Source organism: Talpa europaea (assembly GCF_964194135.1).
Source record: "Talpa europaea genome assembly, chromosome: 13".
In the NCBI taxonomy this organism is placed as follows: Eukaryota; Metazoa; Chordata; class Mammalia; order Eulipotyphla; family Talpidae; genus Talpa; species Talpa europaea.
Window position 1 is genome coordinate 24,080,891 of NC_140080.1, and position 19,045 is coordinate 24,099,935.

General features: G+C 38.1%; 1 protein-coding gene across 1 annotated transcript in view; it reads right to left on the minus strand.

Annotated features, from left to right (window-relative positions):
- The window catches only part of FBN2 (fibrillin 2), a gene marked incomplete at both ends in the record, with an annotated part of 253,753 nt that overhangs the window by 91,803 nt on the left and 142,905 nt on the right, over positions 1–19,045 (minus strand). Inside the window, 4 exons of the mRNA XM_084251943.1 lie at positions 10,806–10,928; positions 13,165–13,287; positions 14,117–14,242; positions 15,470–15,589. Coding sequence (XP_084108069.1) covers positions 10,806–10,928; positions 13,165–13,287; positions 14,117–14,242; positions 15,470–15,589 — 492 coding nt within the window. The remainder of the gene's footprint in view (positions 1–10,805; positions 10,929–13,164; positions 13,288–14,116; positions 14,243–15,469; positions 15,590–19,045) is intronic.

Below are 19,045 nucleotides of genomic sequence, written 5' to 3' on the forward strand. Positions count from 1 at the left end.
CCAGGGAGAACCCCACATGGCTCGACAGACCTCTCCTGCCTTGCCCGTTGCTCCCTTCAGCAGTGTCTTTGCTCCGTCTGCCTGTTCTGCTCCCCATTCTGGCTCTAGTGAATTCTTTCACCCTCCCGTGCTTCTGACCTGTACCCCAGTTCTTGTATAAAATAAATAAATAAATAAATAAATATTTACAATCATTCACAACTTGTGGTAAATAATTTTATTTCCTTATGCAGAGTTGAGTCACCTAATGATTCCTATGATTTGATGGTATTTCTCATTACAAGTGTGAAATTTACTGTTGGATTAAACAATGAGGGATATTTGTACTTAAATAGAAAAAGGCCCTGAGATACATACCACACCAGCCCTGTGGCAAGGACATGGTCTCCCTGTTTCTGCTGTGGCTGAGGCTGGAGGTGGCCACTGTGAGTTACACAGAAATGTTGGACTTGATGCAAATGTGAATTTGCATCAATACAATACAACATAGCTCATGATTTCAATTTGTCTGTTGTATGTCATTAGGACTTCACCAGTGATCTCAGGAGGCATCATATAATGATCAAAGTTATTCCCATTTTCATGCTAAGAGAGTAAGCCCAAAACTTTTAGAAGTGAATCAACAAGAAGCCTATGATGTTCATTCAAAGAGTGAGATAACTCACCAACTGCTTTGTGCGAAAGGTGCATGAAGCTGTTTAGCATACCCAACACGAGAAGGTGAGGGTTTTAGGAACATGAATTGTCCTGGGTTCTGATCCTAAAGGGATGCCCTTACTTTAGCTTATCTTGTGCTAAGTGAGAGTATGTTTGCTAAGCACAAAGCTCAGAGCGTAAGATACACAGGAAATGTTCAAGAAAGGTGGAACCTCTCTTTTCTCTTCATTTTTAATGAGGACTATCACTCCTTTCCTGCTCAAAGACCCCAAGCTGGAGCCTTAGTTTGTATTATATGCTTCAAATGTAACTAAAACATTATTCACAGGTGGATAAGAGATTGCAAAACTTACCACCAAGAAAAAAGATCACATGGACTCTTAGCAATATTGCTAACCTCTATTTTTTCCACATTATCAAATTCCTCCAAACCGTTTCTTTGCAAAAAATTGGGACTTATCAAGAGATTTTCTCAGACACTATCCACCATAGGTAAAGTATGTGTGGATGTGTAAAATGCTAATTTTATCCTTCTTTCTTTACTATCAACTGTATTTACTGCTTAAAGTAGCAACACTAATACTATGCTCTAGATGGGAAGCCACTATTTAATAAAACAGTAATTTTTTAACAAGATTTATTTATTTATACAAGAACTGGGGTACAGGCCAGATGTGCAGGAGGGTAAGAGGATTCACCAGAGACAGAGTGGAGAGCCGAACAGGCAGACTGACGAAATACACTGCTGAGGGGAGCAGCAGAGGCAACAGGAGAGGTCTGCTGTGCCATGTGGGATTCTCGCTGGCTAGCTGGGATCAAACTGGCACTGCTGAGGCTGTGGACAGCTTCACAGCTCTGCACTCAACCACCTGCACCACCAAGGGAGGTCCAATAAAACAGTAATTGTATAGCTAACTTCTTGAGCACTGTCTATATACCAGATGCAATACAAATATTTATATAGATGATTAACTTATTTAAAACAGTAAGGAAAGGTGGAGTGGCACCCAAGGCCAGGGCAGACTGGGCAAGCAGGAGAGTGTGTCCCCGCATCGCCATTTTAGAACAGGGAACTTTCTTCAATAAAAACTGCTGGAAACTGGCAGAAGGCTCCTGGCGGAGCCAGAGGTGAGCTGGGAAGTTCGCTCACGCCAGGAGCCTTGTGGCCAGCAGTCCGAGCCCAGAGGGGGAGTCACCCACGGCGGACACCCACGATGAGTCTCCGCATCGCCATTTTAGAACAGGGACCTTTCTTCAATAAAGACTGATTGAAACTGGCAGAAGGCTCCCCATGGAGCCAGAGGGAGAAGGTTCACTGTGCAGTCAGAGGTGAGCTGAAGGCCCCCACAAGCCTGGTTCCGCCTGGCAGAAAGTCAGAGCCCAAAGGGGTATCCAGTGATTTGGAAGCAGAGTGCAATCCAGCTGCCCCACCTCCAGGGAAGTTTGTGGGACTTCAAAACACACCTTTGTAATTAAACACAGAAGGAGGAAATATTCTGTGACAGCAACCATTAACATACTCAAAGTACCACTGCATCACTAGACTTCTGGCATAACAGTATTTGACTCATTTGGACCGCCAGTTTCCGAAACCCCACAAAGAGCACACCAGAAAGATCTGGCCAGTACCAGCAGCATGGTGTTCCAACGCATACAGCAAATTAGAAAACAGGCAGCAGGGAGAAGAAAAACTACATGCAATCTAGCAACTCCTTAGGAAAAAGACACATCACAAAAAGAAAATCACCAACCAAATTGCAACGACAGTGACTTGGAAGAACTTCTGAGCCTTCCAGGAAGAGAATTTAAAATTTCCATGATTAGAAATCTAAAGGAAGTCAAAAATGACATGGGAAAAATAATCAAAGATGAGAAGAATGAAATTGATTCCCCAGAGAGGGAAGTAAAAGAAATGCAGGAGATCAAAGAATTAATGGAGGCACTAAAGAACTCTGGGAAAAGCAGTGAAAGCAGAATAGATGAAATGGAAGAACAAACAAGTGCTCCTGAAGACACAGAAATATAAAGAACCAAAACAGAAAAGGAAAGAGAAGTACGAAGGAAAAATACCAAAGACTTTAGGAACTACCTGACTCCATGAGGAAAGGAAATGTAAGAGTTATAGGAATCCCAGAATGAAAGGAGAAAGACCTAGGAACAGAGAAAATATTCAAGGAAATAACTGAAGAGAACTTCCCAAACATGAAGGAGCTGAAAATAGATATACAAGAAGCAAGAAGAGCACCAAACTTCCATCACAAAAGGAAAAAATACAGCAAGACACATAATAGTAAAGCTCCCAAGAATCCAAGACAAGGAAAAAATAATTAAGATGACAAGAGAGAAGAAACAGATAACATTCAAAGGAAAACCAATCAGACTGACATCAGAATTCTCTGAAGAAACACTATGGGCAAGGACACAGTGGAGGGACATAGTCAACAGACTCCAAGACAACAAATGCCAACCAAGAATACTCTATCCCGCAAAGCTTTCCTTCCCCTATGAAGAAAGAATAAGGACCTACCCAGACAAAAAGAATCTCTGGAATTTCATTACGACTAAATCCCCACTCCAAAAAATACTACAAGGAGTCCTAAAGCCAGAACCAACAGAGGGATGAATAACAACGAAAGAAGGCCAAAAAAAAAAAAGTTATTAAAAGAATAAATAAATAAAACCAGAGGAAAGACAAACACAACGGCAAATACAGATGCTAACATATCAATATCAACTCTAAATGTAAATGGACTAAACTCATCAGTAAAAAGACAGAGTTGCAAGTTAGATTAAGAAACAAAACCCAACCTTTTGCTGTCTCCAGGAAACACATTTAAACTACAAAAGATAAAAATAGACTCAAAGTTAAAGGACAGAAAATAATCCTACAAGCAAATGTACCAAAAAAGAAAGCAGAAACAGCAATACTTATATCAGATAAAACAGATTCCAGGGCCTCCCCGTTGGCGCAGCCATTGAGCACTGGGTTGCGAAACTGCCCGTGGCCTCTGCGGCCCCGGTTAGATCCCCGGCTGCTCCCCAGCCACCGGAGAAGGGTCCCACATAGTGCGCAGACATCTCCTGCTGCCCGCTGCTCCCCTCAGCAGTGTACTTCGGTCCTTCTGCCTGCTCTACTCCCTGCTCTGGCTCTGGTGAATTCTCTCACCCTCCTGCGCTTCTGACTGTACCCAGTGCTTGTATAAACAAAAACAAACAAACAAACAAACAAATAAATGAATAAAATACGTGCCTCTTTGAAAAAAAAAAAAAACAAAACAGATTCCAAACTCAAAAAGGTAAAAAGAGACCCCAACGGTCACTATATTATGATCAAGGGGACAACACCTCAAGAAGAAATAACACATATTAACATATACTCACCAAATGAAGGTGCACCAAAAGATATCAGACAACTATTATCATTATCATCATTGAAAACAGACATCAGAGAAAATACATACGTAGTAGGAGACTTCAACACACCACTATCAACAATGGATAGATCAATGAGACAAAAAACAAGTAAAGGCACTAAAGCTCTAAATAAAGATCTAGAGCACTTGGGCTTAACAGACATCTATAGAACACTAAATCCCCAAAAATCTGAGTACATATTTTTCTCAAGCACACACGGAACATTCTTCAGGATCGATCACATACTGGGACACAAAACAAACATCAACAGATACACCAAGATTGAAATCATACCAACCAGCTTTTCTGACTATGAAGGCATCAAGCTAGAAATAAACCATAAAAAGAAGGCAAGGAACTCTCCTACATCATGGAGATTAAACCCACACTACTGGAAGACCACTGGACTAATGAGGAGATCAAAGAAGAACCTAAAAAATTCTTTGAGTTGAATGACAAGGAGGACAACAATTTCCTAAATGTATGGGATGCAGCAAAAGTAGTAATAAGAGGAAAATACATAGCAATACAGGCTCACATCAACAAACAAGAAAGAACTCAAAGAAACAACCTAATCTTAAAGCTCCAATAACTAGCAAAAGAACAACAACAACAAAAAAAAAAAAATCCCTAAAACCAGTAGAAGAAAAGAAATAATAAAAACCAAAGCAGAAATAAATGAAATCGAAACTAAAAAAACAACCCAAAAGATCAATGAAACCAAAAGCTGGTTCTTCGAAAAAATAAATAAAATAGACAAACACCTACCCAGGTTCACAAAGTAAAAAAGGGAGAAAGCACAAATAAACAGGATCACAAATGAAAGAGGAGAAATCACAATGGACACAGCAGAAATCAAAAGAATAATCAGAAATTACTATGAACAGTTATATGGAAACAAGTTCAACAATCTAGAAGAGATGGATAAATTCCTACAACTCTACAACCACCCAAAGCTAGATAAAGAAGAAAGAGAACACCTAAACAGACCAATTACAGGCAGCAAAATTGAAATGGTAATCAAAAACCTCCCTCAAAACAAAAGCCCAGGACCTGATGGATTTACAAATGAATTCTACCAAACATTCAGAGGCAAATTAGCGTCTATCCTTCACAAAATCTTCCAAAAATTTGAGAAGGAAGGGATAATACTAAATACATTCTATGAAGCCAACATTACACTAATACCAAATCCGAACAAGGACAACACAGAAAAAGAAAACTACAGGCCAATCTCTCTAATGAACACTGATGCAAAAATCCTCAACAAATTTTTAGCTATCAGAATCCAACAATGTATCCATAACATAATGCACCAAGACCAAGTAGGATTCATTCCAGGGACACAAGGATGGTTCAACATCCAAAAATCAATCAACGTCATCCAACACATCAACAAAAAGAAATATAAAAACCATATAATATCAATAGATGCTGAGAAAGCTTTCGACAAAGTACAACACCCACTCATGATAAAAGCCCTTGAAATTCTTGGGATACAAGGCACATACCTCAACATCATAAAGGACATATATGACAAGCCAACAGCCAGTATCATTCTCAATGGTGAAAAGCTGAAAGCATTTCCATTAAGATCTGGAACAGGAGAAGGATGTCCACTCTCACCACCGCTTTTCAATATAATACTGGAAGTCCTAGCCAGAGCAGTAAGACAAGAGAAAGAGATACAAGGAATCCAAATAGGAAAAGAAGAAGTTAAACCATCACTATTTGCAGATGATATAATAATATACATAGAGAATATATACATAGAAAACCCCAAAAACTCCACAGAAAAACTAATTCAACTCATCAATCAGTTCAGCAAAGCGGCAGGATACAAAATCAACACGCAAAAGTCAGTAGCCTTCCTATACACAAACAATAAATCTGAAGAAGAAGAAATTTAAAAAAACCATCCCTTTTATTCTTGAAACAAAAAAAAAAACCAAATACTTGGGAATAAATCTAACAAAAGAGGTAAAGGACCTATACAAAGAAAATTATAAAACACTGTTAAAAGAAATAGAAGAAGACACAAAGAAATGGAAAGACATCCCCTGCTCATGGATTGGAAGAATTAACATTATCAAAATGGCCATCCTACCAAAAGCAATATACAGATTCAGTGCTATTCCAATTAAAATTTCAATGACATTCTTCAAAGAAATAGAACAATTATTGATGAAATTCATATGGAATCACCAAAAGCCCCAAAAAGCCAAAGCTCTTCTGGAAAAAAAAAGAGGGGGGGAATGGAGGCATCACACTCCCAGACTTCAAACTGTACTACAAAGCCATAATCATCAAAACTGCATGGTATTGGAACAAAAGCAGACACACAGACCAATGGAATCAAATAGAAAATCCAGAAATAAACCCACAGATTTATGGTCAACTAATCTTTGACAAAGGAGCAAAGAATATGCACTGGAGCAAAGAAAGTTTGTTCAATAAATGGTGCTGGGAAAACCGGGTCATTACATGCATAAGAATGAGCTTGACCACTACCTCACACCATGCACAAAAACCAACTCAAAATGGATTAAAGAACTAGACATAAAACCTGAAACCATAAAATACATAGAAGGAAATAGAGGTGAAACACTACGTGATTTGCACATCAAAGACATCTTCACAGACACATTACCCAAAGCAGTGATAGTGAAGGCAAAGATAAACAGCTGGGACTACATCAAATTAAAGAGCTTCTGCACAGAAAAAGATGCAATAACCAAAACAAAGAGAAACCCCACCAACTGGGAGAACATTTTTGCACACAACACTAAAGATAAAGGACTGATCACAAAAATCTGCAAAGAGCTAATGAGACTCAACAACAACAAAGAAAATAATCCAGTCAAAAAATGGGCAGAAGAGCTAAAAAGAAACTTCTCTGAAGAGGAAATGCAAATGGCCAACAGGCATATGAACAAATGTTCAACATCACTTGTCATCAGGGAAATGCAAATCAAAACTACCATGAGATACCATCTTACACCAGTGAGAATGGCACATATTAAAAAAACTGGCAACAACAAATGTTAGCTTGGTTGTGGAGAAAAAGGAACTCTCCTGCACTGCTGGTGGGAGTGCAAACTGGCCCAACCACTATGGAGAGCTGTGTGGAGATTTCTTGACTTACTAAACATAGAGCCTCCAAATGATCCAGCAATTCCACTCCTAGGTATTTACCCAAATGACACAGACACAGTAATTCCTCAGGGCAACTTCACGCCTATGTTTATAGCAGCACTATTTACAATAGCTAAGCTTTGGAAACAGCCCAAATGCCCAAAAATAGATGACTGGATCAAGAAGATGTGGTACATATACACCATGGAATATTACTCAGCATTCAAAAAGGATAAACACATGCAATTTGCAGCAACATGGATGGAGCTAGAAGGGATCATGTTCAGCGAAATAAGTCAGAAAGAAAAAGAAATATACCCGATGGTCTCACTCATAGCGGGAATTTAGAAAACCTAAATAAGAGACCAGAAAAAAGACTAATCAATACAAAGTAAAAATCAAAATCAACAAGCAACTATATACCAGAGACACACTACAAGGGGGCGGGGAAGAAGGGGCCGGGACAGGAAGGACTAGAGTCAAAATAAGGGGGGGGGGAGTGCAACTGTATGGGGAATATAACCAAAATGAAAATGCATACATTGTGCAAAGATGAAAAAAGATGTAAGAATTATATAAAATAAAATATTTAAATAAAAAAAAAACAGTAGGGAAAGCAAGTACAGAGGAGTAAATATATCTTGCCTAAGGGCACACAGCTAGGAACAAAACTTACTAGAGAAGAAGAACATAAAGCTTTTAGCTGAGAAAAATGGCAAACAGTGTTTCTTAAGTTGTACTTAAGTTATTGTAATAGATGTTAAAAAGGAAATCCAAATATCTAATAGCAAAGTGAATTTTGCGATACATTATGAAGGAAGTACATACGGAAAACTGATTACCTGGTCCTTAAACCACTCTCAACATTGAGTATGTGTATATACACAGACACACAGGTACACACAGTTAAAAAACAATGATAATTAAGAGAGGGCTTTTTTGAGGAGTTTTTTGGGAAACAGCTAAATTAAGAGTTGAGGCTGCTTCCCACCTCACCTCTGCTTGAGAAAGCAACCAAAGGCTTTGTACTTTCCTCTGCCTAGAACAACTAATAGGCAAGTGCAATGGAAGTGGGGTGTGTTCATGTGATTAACATCTATTCATGCAGTGACAGGGCAATAGTAGGTGTGTCCTAGGGATCAGACATGGACCACAGCAAGAAGGAATCCTAAAATGACATGTAGCAGAGTGATCAAACGCTACCGGGAATCTGTTTGATATGAACTGCTAAAAGAAGCTGGGCAAGGATGGAAGGGCAGACAAACACATCTGAATTCTCAAAGAAATCACCCCACAAAGACGACATTGGCTTTATACTTCTGGAAAGCCCACAAAGAGTGAAGCCATCTCAGGACAGTATCAGTAAGAGAGTGTGTGCCTGCTTCCACCTCCTCTCCACTTGACCCTAATGGAGACAGAAAATTTCATGTTCTTGAAAGCTTAAGCTTGGGAGGTAAGATGTCACTTAAAATGAAATTCAGAATTATCATTATTATATGGTACTGGATGTGCTAATGTCTAAATTGAGATTATTTTCATTTCATTCAGTACTCGAATAATTAGTTATTTAATAATAAAGTTAAGATGTGGCCTGAGTTTTCTTCACTTGTTGAGTAAACTGTTCCTACTGAATCAATTAAAAGGTAATTTTTTTTAAAAAAAGATTTCTTTATTTATTTATACAAGCACTGGGTATAGTCAGAAGTGTGGGAGGTTGAGAGAATCCACCAGAGCCAGAGAGGAGAGCAGAGCAGGCAGACTGACGAAGTACACTGCTGAGGGGAGCAGCGGGAGGCAGGAGAGGTTTGCGCGCCAAGTGGGACCCTCACCCGGCGGCCAGGGATTAAACTGGCGCTGCAGAGGCTGTGGGCCGATTTACAACCCAGAGCTCAAAAGCTGCGCCACCAGGGAGGCCCTAAAAGGTAAATTTTTAAATGACAGGAGCAACAGAAAATACAGTTGCTTTTTGTTTATACTCTGCCTGTGAATCATGCTTCTTTAACATACCATTCCAATAAAGTTTAATTTTCTGAAAATGAATGTCCACATCACAGAGTTCAGGGAAACAAAAAAGAAATCTAAAATTCTAGGGTTCGCCTTAATAAAAACTCATAGTAGTGATTTGTTTCTTACTTCAACAATCAGTGAAACTCAAAAGCCTCAAAGACAGAAAACATGAAGAAAACATATAAAGTACATTAGCGGACTGGTAATCTGCAATTTTACATACAGAACAAATGGTGTTTTTATTTTAAAATATTTTAAGTGCCCACATCATGAAAAATTGGAGAGGGCTTTCCAACAATTTTTGATGCCTTTTCTGTATGTGGAAAAAGAGTGATATTTTTGTTTGCTGAATTCCTAACTACTCCTATGTTGTCTGTTTAAAAGAAAAGTAATTTCTCCCTCCTGAAGTCATTGTAGATTTCAACAGAATCACTTGGGTAAAGGAAAAAAAGCAACTAAGTACATTAAAGCAACTGAAAATATTTAACATCTCTAAGCCAGAAGGAGCTACATTCTTCTAGTTGCTGTATTTGAAATATCCCTGAACAAATTGCTGAAAATCTAGTAAGCTGAAATAAATCCTATACTGGACAGAGTGAATGAACTTAAGTGGATGGATTATTTCCATCTGGATTATTTCCATTGCTTCCCTCCCCTCCCCTGGGATCCAAATGTTTTGATCCCCATAGGTAAGAGTAAAGTATTATCAACTATGTCTAAGAAAGAATTTCATTTCTTTAAAACATACTTTTCAACCAATGACTAAGGCAATCCTTTACTATATAACCTAAAATAATAGAGGGTGCACAATAAATCGTACATTCACCCCAGCAGTCTCATGAAAGCTCTTCAAAGAGAAAAGGCATTTAAAGAAATATATTTTTACAATGACCTCACTCTGCTATCATTATCATCAGAAAGTTCTAGATGGGTTTTGAAATGCCCATGGTGTTTTTGTTTTGCCTGCCCTTTAAAGCCTTAGGCCTGCTTGAATTTAAATTTTGTATTGAATTTAAATTATGTAGAATAAAATACCTATTTTCCCTCACACTCTCTCAAAGAAGCTAGTTTAAAGACATTCTTTTTTTTTTTTCTTCAGCTATTCTGACTTGCATTGCATCAAAGTCTTCTAAAGGGAACTAGTGAGGATATCTATTTTTCTTTAAAAAAAATTTCTATTGGGGTTTAATTCATATACCATACAATTCCCTCAAATGAATACAATCCAATAGTTTTTTTTTTTAGCATATTCAGATATGTACAACCATCACTACAGTTGTTTTAGAACATTTCATGACTTCAAAAAAACATGCTTTTAGCTATGAGCCCCTTACCCCCCTACCAACTCTGCTCTAAGTAACCCCTAACCTGCTTTGTATCTACAAAGAGGCCTATTACAGACATCTGATACCATATGTGGTCTTTCGTGAATAGCGTCTTTCAGCAAACATCAGAAATTCAAGGCTCATCCACATTTTCCCAAGCATTAGTACTTCATTGCTTGATGTGACTGAATTATTATTGTATGGCTATATCTCTCTTTTTCAAAGATCATTTTGACATTGGGGCCATTACAGAATGTCTTCACTTACCGACACACACGCGTCCGTCCACACCCACAGCAAGGCCTGGGGGACAGTCACAGCGGAAGGAGCCTTCGTTGTTGATGCAATGCCCGTTCATGCAGATTCCCGGGGTCTGGCACTCGTCCACATCTGCTCAGTGGGAAAAAGAAGCCAGGCCAGCATTGGGTGAACTCAACTTTATTACACGTAGAGTTTGCCTGTTGCTGCTACTCTGCACTAGCAACATTTTTGTTTTTAATTTTATAATTTTTGGGAGAACACACAGTTATAATAAATCCCATATCTAAATACAACTCTTTCACTTCAGAAAGACTGAGTGAAACTCTGCTCACTTTACCTAGTAGTAATAAAGGCAACTCATAAGCATATTATTTATTTGAGTTTAACAGTAAATAATATTTAATTCAAAATAGTTAAGTAAAACAAATTCTTAAAACTAAGGCAAACTTTTTGTAATTGCCTTTTATTTTCATATACAAAGTTTTAACTAAAAATAAATACTGTTTTGATATTAATTATATCTATTCATTATAGGATAGTCTGATATTTCTCTTTTAATTTTCAATCTGCTTGAATTTATCAAATGTAACCCTGCATTCAATGGCCTCTTGAAAAGAAAAACAGCCTTAAAAACAGGGGGCTACCAAATCATGAATGTTTCAAGATTTATGAATTAAATAAGAAGACAAATTTAAAATAATTTCAAGGGCCTCCCTGGTGGTGCAAGGGGTTAAGCACCGCACCATGAAGCAATCCACAGTCTTTGCAGCATGAGTTGGGTTCCCGGCTGGCCAGGGAGAAACCCACATGGCAAAGCAGACCTCTCCTGTCTTGCCTGCTGCTCCCCTCAGCAGTGTGTTTCAGTCAGTCTGCCTGTTCTGTTCCCACTCTGTCTCTGGTGGATCCTCTCACCCCCTGAACCTCTGGCCTGTACCCAGCTCTTGCATGGAAAATAAATCTTTTAAAAAAAAAAAAATTCAAGAAAGCAGAAACTGGTGAGATCTAGGTTATGTTTATGTTTGCATTTGAGTTTCTTAAGAAATAAAGTTACATGCTATAACACAAAGCTCCATACTGGAACATAATGCTAATCTCATTTCCTGTGTTAAATCCAAGTTAGCTAACCTTGAGATAACATCCCAGACATGAGTTCAGTTAGCAAAGCTACATTTCTTTTTAATCTTGTACTCCTCTTTCTTGAGTAGCTAAGAATCTACTTGTTATTTGTAAACAGAAGAATCAATTTTGATTTTCTGAGTCTGTGGTCTCTGGGATTTCACTGAATTTATAGGAATTCGATGAATGTTATTTGCTATTAAGTTTGTACAACTGAAGGCAGAAAGCACTGGTGGAGTTTATTTTATCGAAAAGGAGAAAACTAGGGTAGGGGTAAAAAACTTGCTTCTAAATAGGAGCAGCAAAATATGTCCATCTTACTAAATTCCAATTCTGAACATAAACAAAATAGTCTCATTTATTTCTAAAAGATATTTCTAAATTATCATTTGCTTACTAAAGCTATCATTACAGCCTGTGCTTCAAAATGGATTTATAAACAAAGTAATTGATAGGACTATGCAACTTACTTGTGCACTAAATCAATATAAGATTTTTAGATAATGATATAGTCACAAATGATCAAGATACCAGATTTACGTCAAATATGCAATGCAAAACCAGTAATGAAAGAAGAGGGAGATGTAGTTCTGAGAACATAAAAATGAAACCTTTCAAGGGCCTCTCTGGCGGCGCAGCGGTTGAGCGCTGGGTTGCGAAGCTTCCCGCAGCCTCTGCAGCACTGGTTCGATCCCCGGCTGCTCCCCGGCCACTGGAGGAGGGTCCCGCATGGCGCGCAGACCTCTCCTGCCACCCACTGCTCCCCTCAGCAGTGTACTTCACTCCTTCTGCCTGCTCTGCTCCCCACTCTGGCTCTGGTGAATTCCCTCACCCTCCCGTGCTTCTGACTGTACCCAGTGCTTGTATAAATAAATAAATAAATAAATAAATCTTTAAAAAAAAAAAGTCTTTAAAAAAATGAAATCTTTCAAGATTATTTCTTCCATTCTCTTATTTAGGCAAGAGGTAGAGAGAAATCGACATGGTCTCCCCCAGATTTGCTAGAATCAATCTGTCAATCCCTTAATTTTTCTTACAGCATTATTATTTTTGTAAATATATTATTTGTTCCCTTGACCACAATGTGTGTTTTTCAAGGAAGCTTTAGACACCTGCCTTACTAAACTAGCAAAAGATGTGAATTTTATGAAGTCCACATGAAGAAACTGAAGTCATGCTTGCATGATTCATTCAAATGAAAAAGATGGTTTCAATCATGGTTATTTTCCTATCTCAAAGATGTACATACCAGTACAGTAACGACCATTTGGAGCCAAGACAAATCCTGGTTTGCAGATGCACTTGAAGCTGCCATCTTCATTAATGCACATCCCATTCAAACACATGTTGGTAGTTGTACATTCATCATGATCTGCAGAAGAAGGGAGTGACTTATACCATTATCCATGAGGGACTCAATTCTCCCTCCTTCCACAAACAATCACCAGTCAAATTCCACCACCTAAATGAACCATGTGCTCACAGTTTTTTTTTCCTAATACGAATGCCAACCAAGTGTGTGCAAATAATGAAGAACTATGAAGGGCCTTGAGAATAAGGCACATAAAGGGTAATAATTAAATGAATTTTATGCTCAGTTGCTATTAAAACCACAGAAGATAATTTTGAGTACCAAAAAAAAGGTATAAGACTTAAGGGGGGATGTTTCTTCTACAAGACTGACTAAAGCAACAACAAATCTCATTCCAAGTGAAATGATTTGGATTTTCATTAGTGGGTGGAATTTCATCTGCTGCTGTGTGAGTGGAATATTTCTGTTGAGTACTGATATCCACTGCACTAGATATCACCAGGATCACAAATTTAGAGATTTGATTATCACATAGGCCTAACATTTTTTGTATTCCAAATTGGAGGAGATCTCCTTTTAGTTTGTCAGTGCTAAAACACCAGTATCTGAAAAAAAGTAGTTGCTAATAATTATTACAAAGAATAAGTGCTACTTTCAATTAAATATATCATACAGGAAATTTTCAGAAACAGTAAACTACTGTTACAACATTTCCACAAAATCTTCACTTTAATAGTATTAAGCTAAACACATTGATATTTTACCTAACCCATCTGAAGAACACTCACATATGTGTTGTGTGAGCATTCATGGAAATAGTATATGTGGTTCAAAATAAAAATGTATAGCCTTTAAAAATCTTTTGCAAGGGAGCAGGCAATTTCCATACCAACGCAGTTTTTTCCATCTGTAGTTAATTCAAAGCCGGCATTGCAAATGCACTGGAAACTTCCATCTGTGTTCACACATCGGCCATTTTTACAAAGAACCCCATTCTGGATGCACTCATCAATATCTGGGAAATTTAAGAATGGTCAAACATTATTCTTTTACAATAATTATAGATAAAAACAGTAAGATTTAAAAATGTAATATGAAATATTCAGTTTATTTTTATTATTTTTATTTTTTTTATAGAGGCATGTTTTATTTATTTATTTGTTTGTTTTGTTTGTTTGTTTGTTTTGTTTATACATGCACTGGGTACAGTCAGAAGCACGGGAGGGCGAGAGAATTCACCAGAGCCAGATCGGGCAGCAGAGCAGGCAGAAGGACCGAAGTACACTGCTGAGGGGAGCAGCAGGCGGCAGGAGAGGTCTGCGCGCCATATGGGATCCTCCGCCGGTGGCCGGGGAGCAGCCAGGGATCGAACCGGCGCCGCTGAGGCCGCGGGCAGCTTCGCAACCCAGTGCTCAACTGCTGCGCCACCGGGGAGGCCCTGAAATATTCAGTTTATTTTTAGATGCTATATCCAAGATCATGCTGTTTCTGTAACAAAATGTCCACTGCACACCAGTTTCTTTCCTTGGATAGATAGGGGTAAGCTACTATAGTTTACAGTCCTGATTTACAGTAGATGTCGAGGGACAGAAAGAGAAAAATGAATTGGTTGTGCAGTGAACCTAAGAGAGGGTAGGAGATGTGTGGCTGGAATGAATGGTACAACTGCTTTTGACATAGTGGCAGAACTCAAAAGTCAGAGCAAGGAGCTGGGAAGGAATAAAGTAATGACAGAATTTCTGGTTTAAAAGTAGGAACAGGAAATGAAAAAGAAGACAAGTAGAGTCACCTGCTAAAAGAATTCTGAGATGAATCTGCAGTGAGGGGGAGTTTGGCGGCAATGGTGGGTAATGCAATGACACTGTGAGTCAGGACTAGGCATGATCTAGGGTGGGGCTATTTATGAGTTTCAAAAAAAAAAAAAAAACCACTAGCTGAAAATGACTATAAATCTTCAGCTTTGTTTAATCATAAAATGGTACCACTGCTGATATTTCTTAGATAAAGGAAGCTATGACCTAGGAAAGGAAGATAAATTGAATTTGTGTACAGTCATTATATGTGCAAACTGTGTTTATGTTTAAATGGAGCACCTCTGAGGGTAGTATAAAATGAATCTGTAATGATAGAATAACATTTATTTCATTCCATGTTTTATTTTAATACATTTGCTTTTAACCTCAATAGCCTGGGTCATTATATTTCATGGAACATTCTCATATGTGAAAGCAAACTGCCTTACCAATGCATGCTTGCTTGGTAGGAGTCCTCTGGAATCCAGCATGACATTTACAATAATAGGATCCAGGTGTGTTAACACAATCTCCATTAGTGCAGGGATTTGATGTGCATTCATCAACATCTGTGAGCAGCAAAAGAAACCATTATAGACTTCACTCCATTTCTAGAAATGTTTGTTTAAAGTACAGTTAGGTATCCCAAATCTGAGAGAAGGCCAGCAGTGGTAATAGTCAGAATAGCAGATTATTTATAAATGAACTAAAATTCCTTTCATAAAATGCAGAGGCTAGTCTGAAGATTTACAAAAACATTGCCTACTGGGGAGTACAGGGGAATTTGCTTTAATCAAAACCCAACAATTTCTCAAGTCATAATGATTAAAAGTATAGGTACTGTAAAGATAGCCATGAGTTCCAATAGGGCTCTAACACTAGCTGTACTAAACTGGGCAAGTTAATAGCCTCATTGTTTACTATGGTGTTAGAATACCAATTAAAGGTTTTTGAAGCTATGTATTACATGAAGATATTTCATAATGTCACTTCGATTAAGTTCAAAGAAACTGTGATAGGTTATGAAATTGCTTTGTTAATTTTCTGTGTGAATTCAACTATATATATAATTATATATGCATTGAGGTTAGGATAATATTTTGAAATAATGAATACAGGGTGGAATGGAAAATGGAAATTAATTAACACAAAGTATTATTTTCAGTAGTTTCAGATTGCTTTAGGATCTTAAAATTGGCACAGAGATATTTTGCATAAAACCAAGTTTATACAAATATCAGTTCTGATCCTATATGTGAGAAATGTCACTGCTTTTCATTCAAGTTTTTTTTTTAATTTAATTAAATGCAAACTCCTTGCAGATTTCAGGAACTGCACAACTGAACGACAGACTGAACGAACTGTTGGACACGTTAAGCCACAAAGAAACTAGATTTAGAAAAGGTTTGATTCATCTCTCAGCATTGTTCACTCATTATCATTTGAATGCTGGCAAATTAAAAACCTTGCTGGTTGGTGAAGGGATAATAACTTCCATTTCATATACGTGTAGAAGCCAATTAACATATACAATTTCAGTTAAGTTGGAGAGTACAGCAATAAAATCAATTCACAGGTTTACCATTTTAATAAACAGATTACTTCTTTCACAGATGTTTTTGAAAGAGGAACTGTACTCTATCAAACTCACCAACCTCTTTTATACAAACAGACTGAATACAATTAAGTGTTCTTTGGTAAAAGACAGGGAGGGGGAAATCTCATAGCAAATAAACTAAAAACAACAAAGAATAACAGAATTAAATGCTTACTGAATTAATCTAAAGATGCCTTCAGCCCATTAAGACTCACTTACATTTAAACTTTGGTTGATAACATCAATTCCACTAGGCCAAAGAAATGAAGCAAAAGGATAAAAGAATTTAGAGGATTAGCAAGCATATAAAGTCTGATCAACAGACTTTCTGATAGGAAATCTGTATATTTCTAGATGCCATTTGTAACACTCCATTCTAGTGAAGAGCATGAGACCACACACCCAGCCTACTCTCTTTCTCAGAGTCACTTTTTAGGACCTTTCCTCCCCTTGTAAACCTGTTCCCAAGGCCCTCCTTGCTCTGCCAGTTCTTCCAGGTAGCTTGTCAGTGTAGCCATTTCTGTTTCCTCAGCCCATTTGCTACCTCACCAAAAGTTCGGGACATAGAGAAGACATAGTTCACTTATCAATTTCTTCTTTGGAAGATGAAACAATCACTAAACCACTATTAGTGAATTCCAGCTCATGACTTTAAAAAACAATTTGTTTTTCTTTTCCAGAATTATTATAATATTTTAAGTTTTAGACTAATCATAAATGACAATCACCAAATTCTGAAAAGTACATTTCATGCCTCTATTATACTCAGAGGCTCAGTCTACCTCCAAGGGACTACTTTTGTTTACCTAATGTAGAGGAAAAGGAATATTTAAATATTACAGTCTGTGCACTTTGATTTTTTCCTATGTTTTCATTAGGGACTAAGTATGTTTATGCAAAATTCATAGGATTTTAAATTCCAAAAACAAGTGATTTAATTGAGAACGATGTTGGTATCAAAATGATCAAATTCTCAAAAACTACTCGGGTAGACTGTTTACCTTGAAAACTACCAAAGATAAAATTTTAATTTATTTATTTTTAAATGAGGTAATAATGGTATACCCTCATCATGTATTATCACCATAGTGCACCCAACGCCAAGCAACCATAGTCTACCACCCTAGTCCATTGTTATTTTTTCTCTCTTTGTTTTTACCCCTCCCCTACATCCTTGGAGCTTCAGATCTGTAGCAGCTACCAAGGGTTAATTTTTAAGTTTGTTATATCTGACTATTAATTTGGATACTTTATATTCTTCATATTAGTGACATCATTTGGTATTTAACTTTCTCCTTCTGACTTACTTCACTTAGCATGTCCCTCACCATGCCACCCATATTGCAACAGATGGCATGAGTTTATCCTTTTCTATTGCTGAGTAGTATTGCATTGTGTATATGTACCATATCTTTTTGATATACTCATCTGTTCTAGGGCACTTAGGTTGTTCCATAACCTAACTTTTCTTTTTCTTTCTTTTTAAGATTTATTTATTTATTTATACAAGCACTGGGTATAGTCAGAAGCACGGGAGCGTGAGAGAATTCACCAGAGCCAGAGCAGAGAGCAGAACAGGCAAACTGATGAAATACACTACTGAGGGGAGCAGTGGGTGGCAGGAGAGGTCTGCGCGCCATGTGGGACCCTTGCCCAGTACCCGGGGATCAACCGGCGCTGCAGAGGCTGCGGGCAGCTTCGCAACCCAGCGCACAACAGCTGCGCCACCAGGGAGGCCCTCCATAACTTTTCTATAGTTTTCTAAACTTACACCCCATGGGGGTGTAAGTTTCCTTCCAAATAAGTTTTCCGAATTTTTTTGGGTAGATGCCTAAGAGTGGAATTATTGGGTCGATTGTAGATCCACTTTCAATGCTTTGAGACACCTCCATACTGCTTTACATAAGGGCTGAACCAGTTTGATCCCACCAGCAATGTAGGTGTGTTCTCTTTTCTCCACATCTCACCAGCACTGTTGTTTCTGGTCTTTTTGATATGGGTCATTCTCACAGGTGTGAGATCCTTTAAGACCACTCATTGATTTGTATTTCTCTAAAAACAAGTGATTGTGAACATTTTTTTTCATGTGCCTGCTGGCTGTTTGAATGCCAAATTTTAAAGTCAACCCTTGGAAGCTGACCCTAATGCTGGGGCATCCAGGAAATGAGAGAGAAGGGGGAGGGAGGAGGGAAGGGGGGTAAATAGGGTAGGGAGAGCACAATGGACTATAGACAGTAGAGGACTATGGGTGTTTTGGTACTGGGAAAATTATGGTGACCACATCTGATGGGAGAAAACCTGTATTGTGAAAAAACAAAAAGGATGTAAAATAATGGTATGGCATTAATTAAAAAAACTACTTTAGGGGCCTCCCCGGTGGCACAGTGGGTTGAGCACAGTGCTGTGAGGCTGTCCGCAGCCTCTGTAG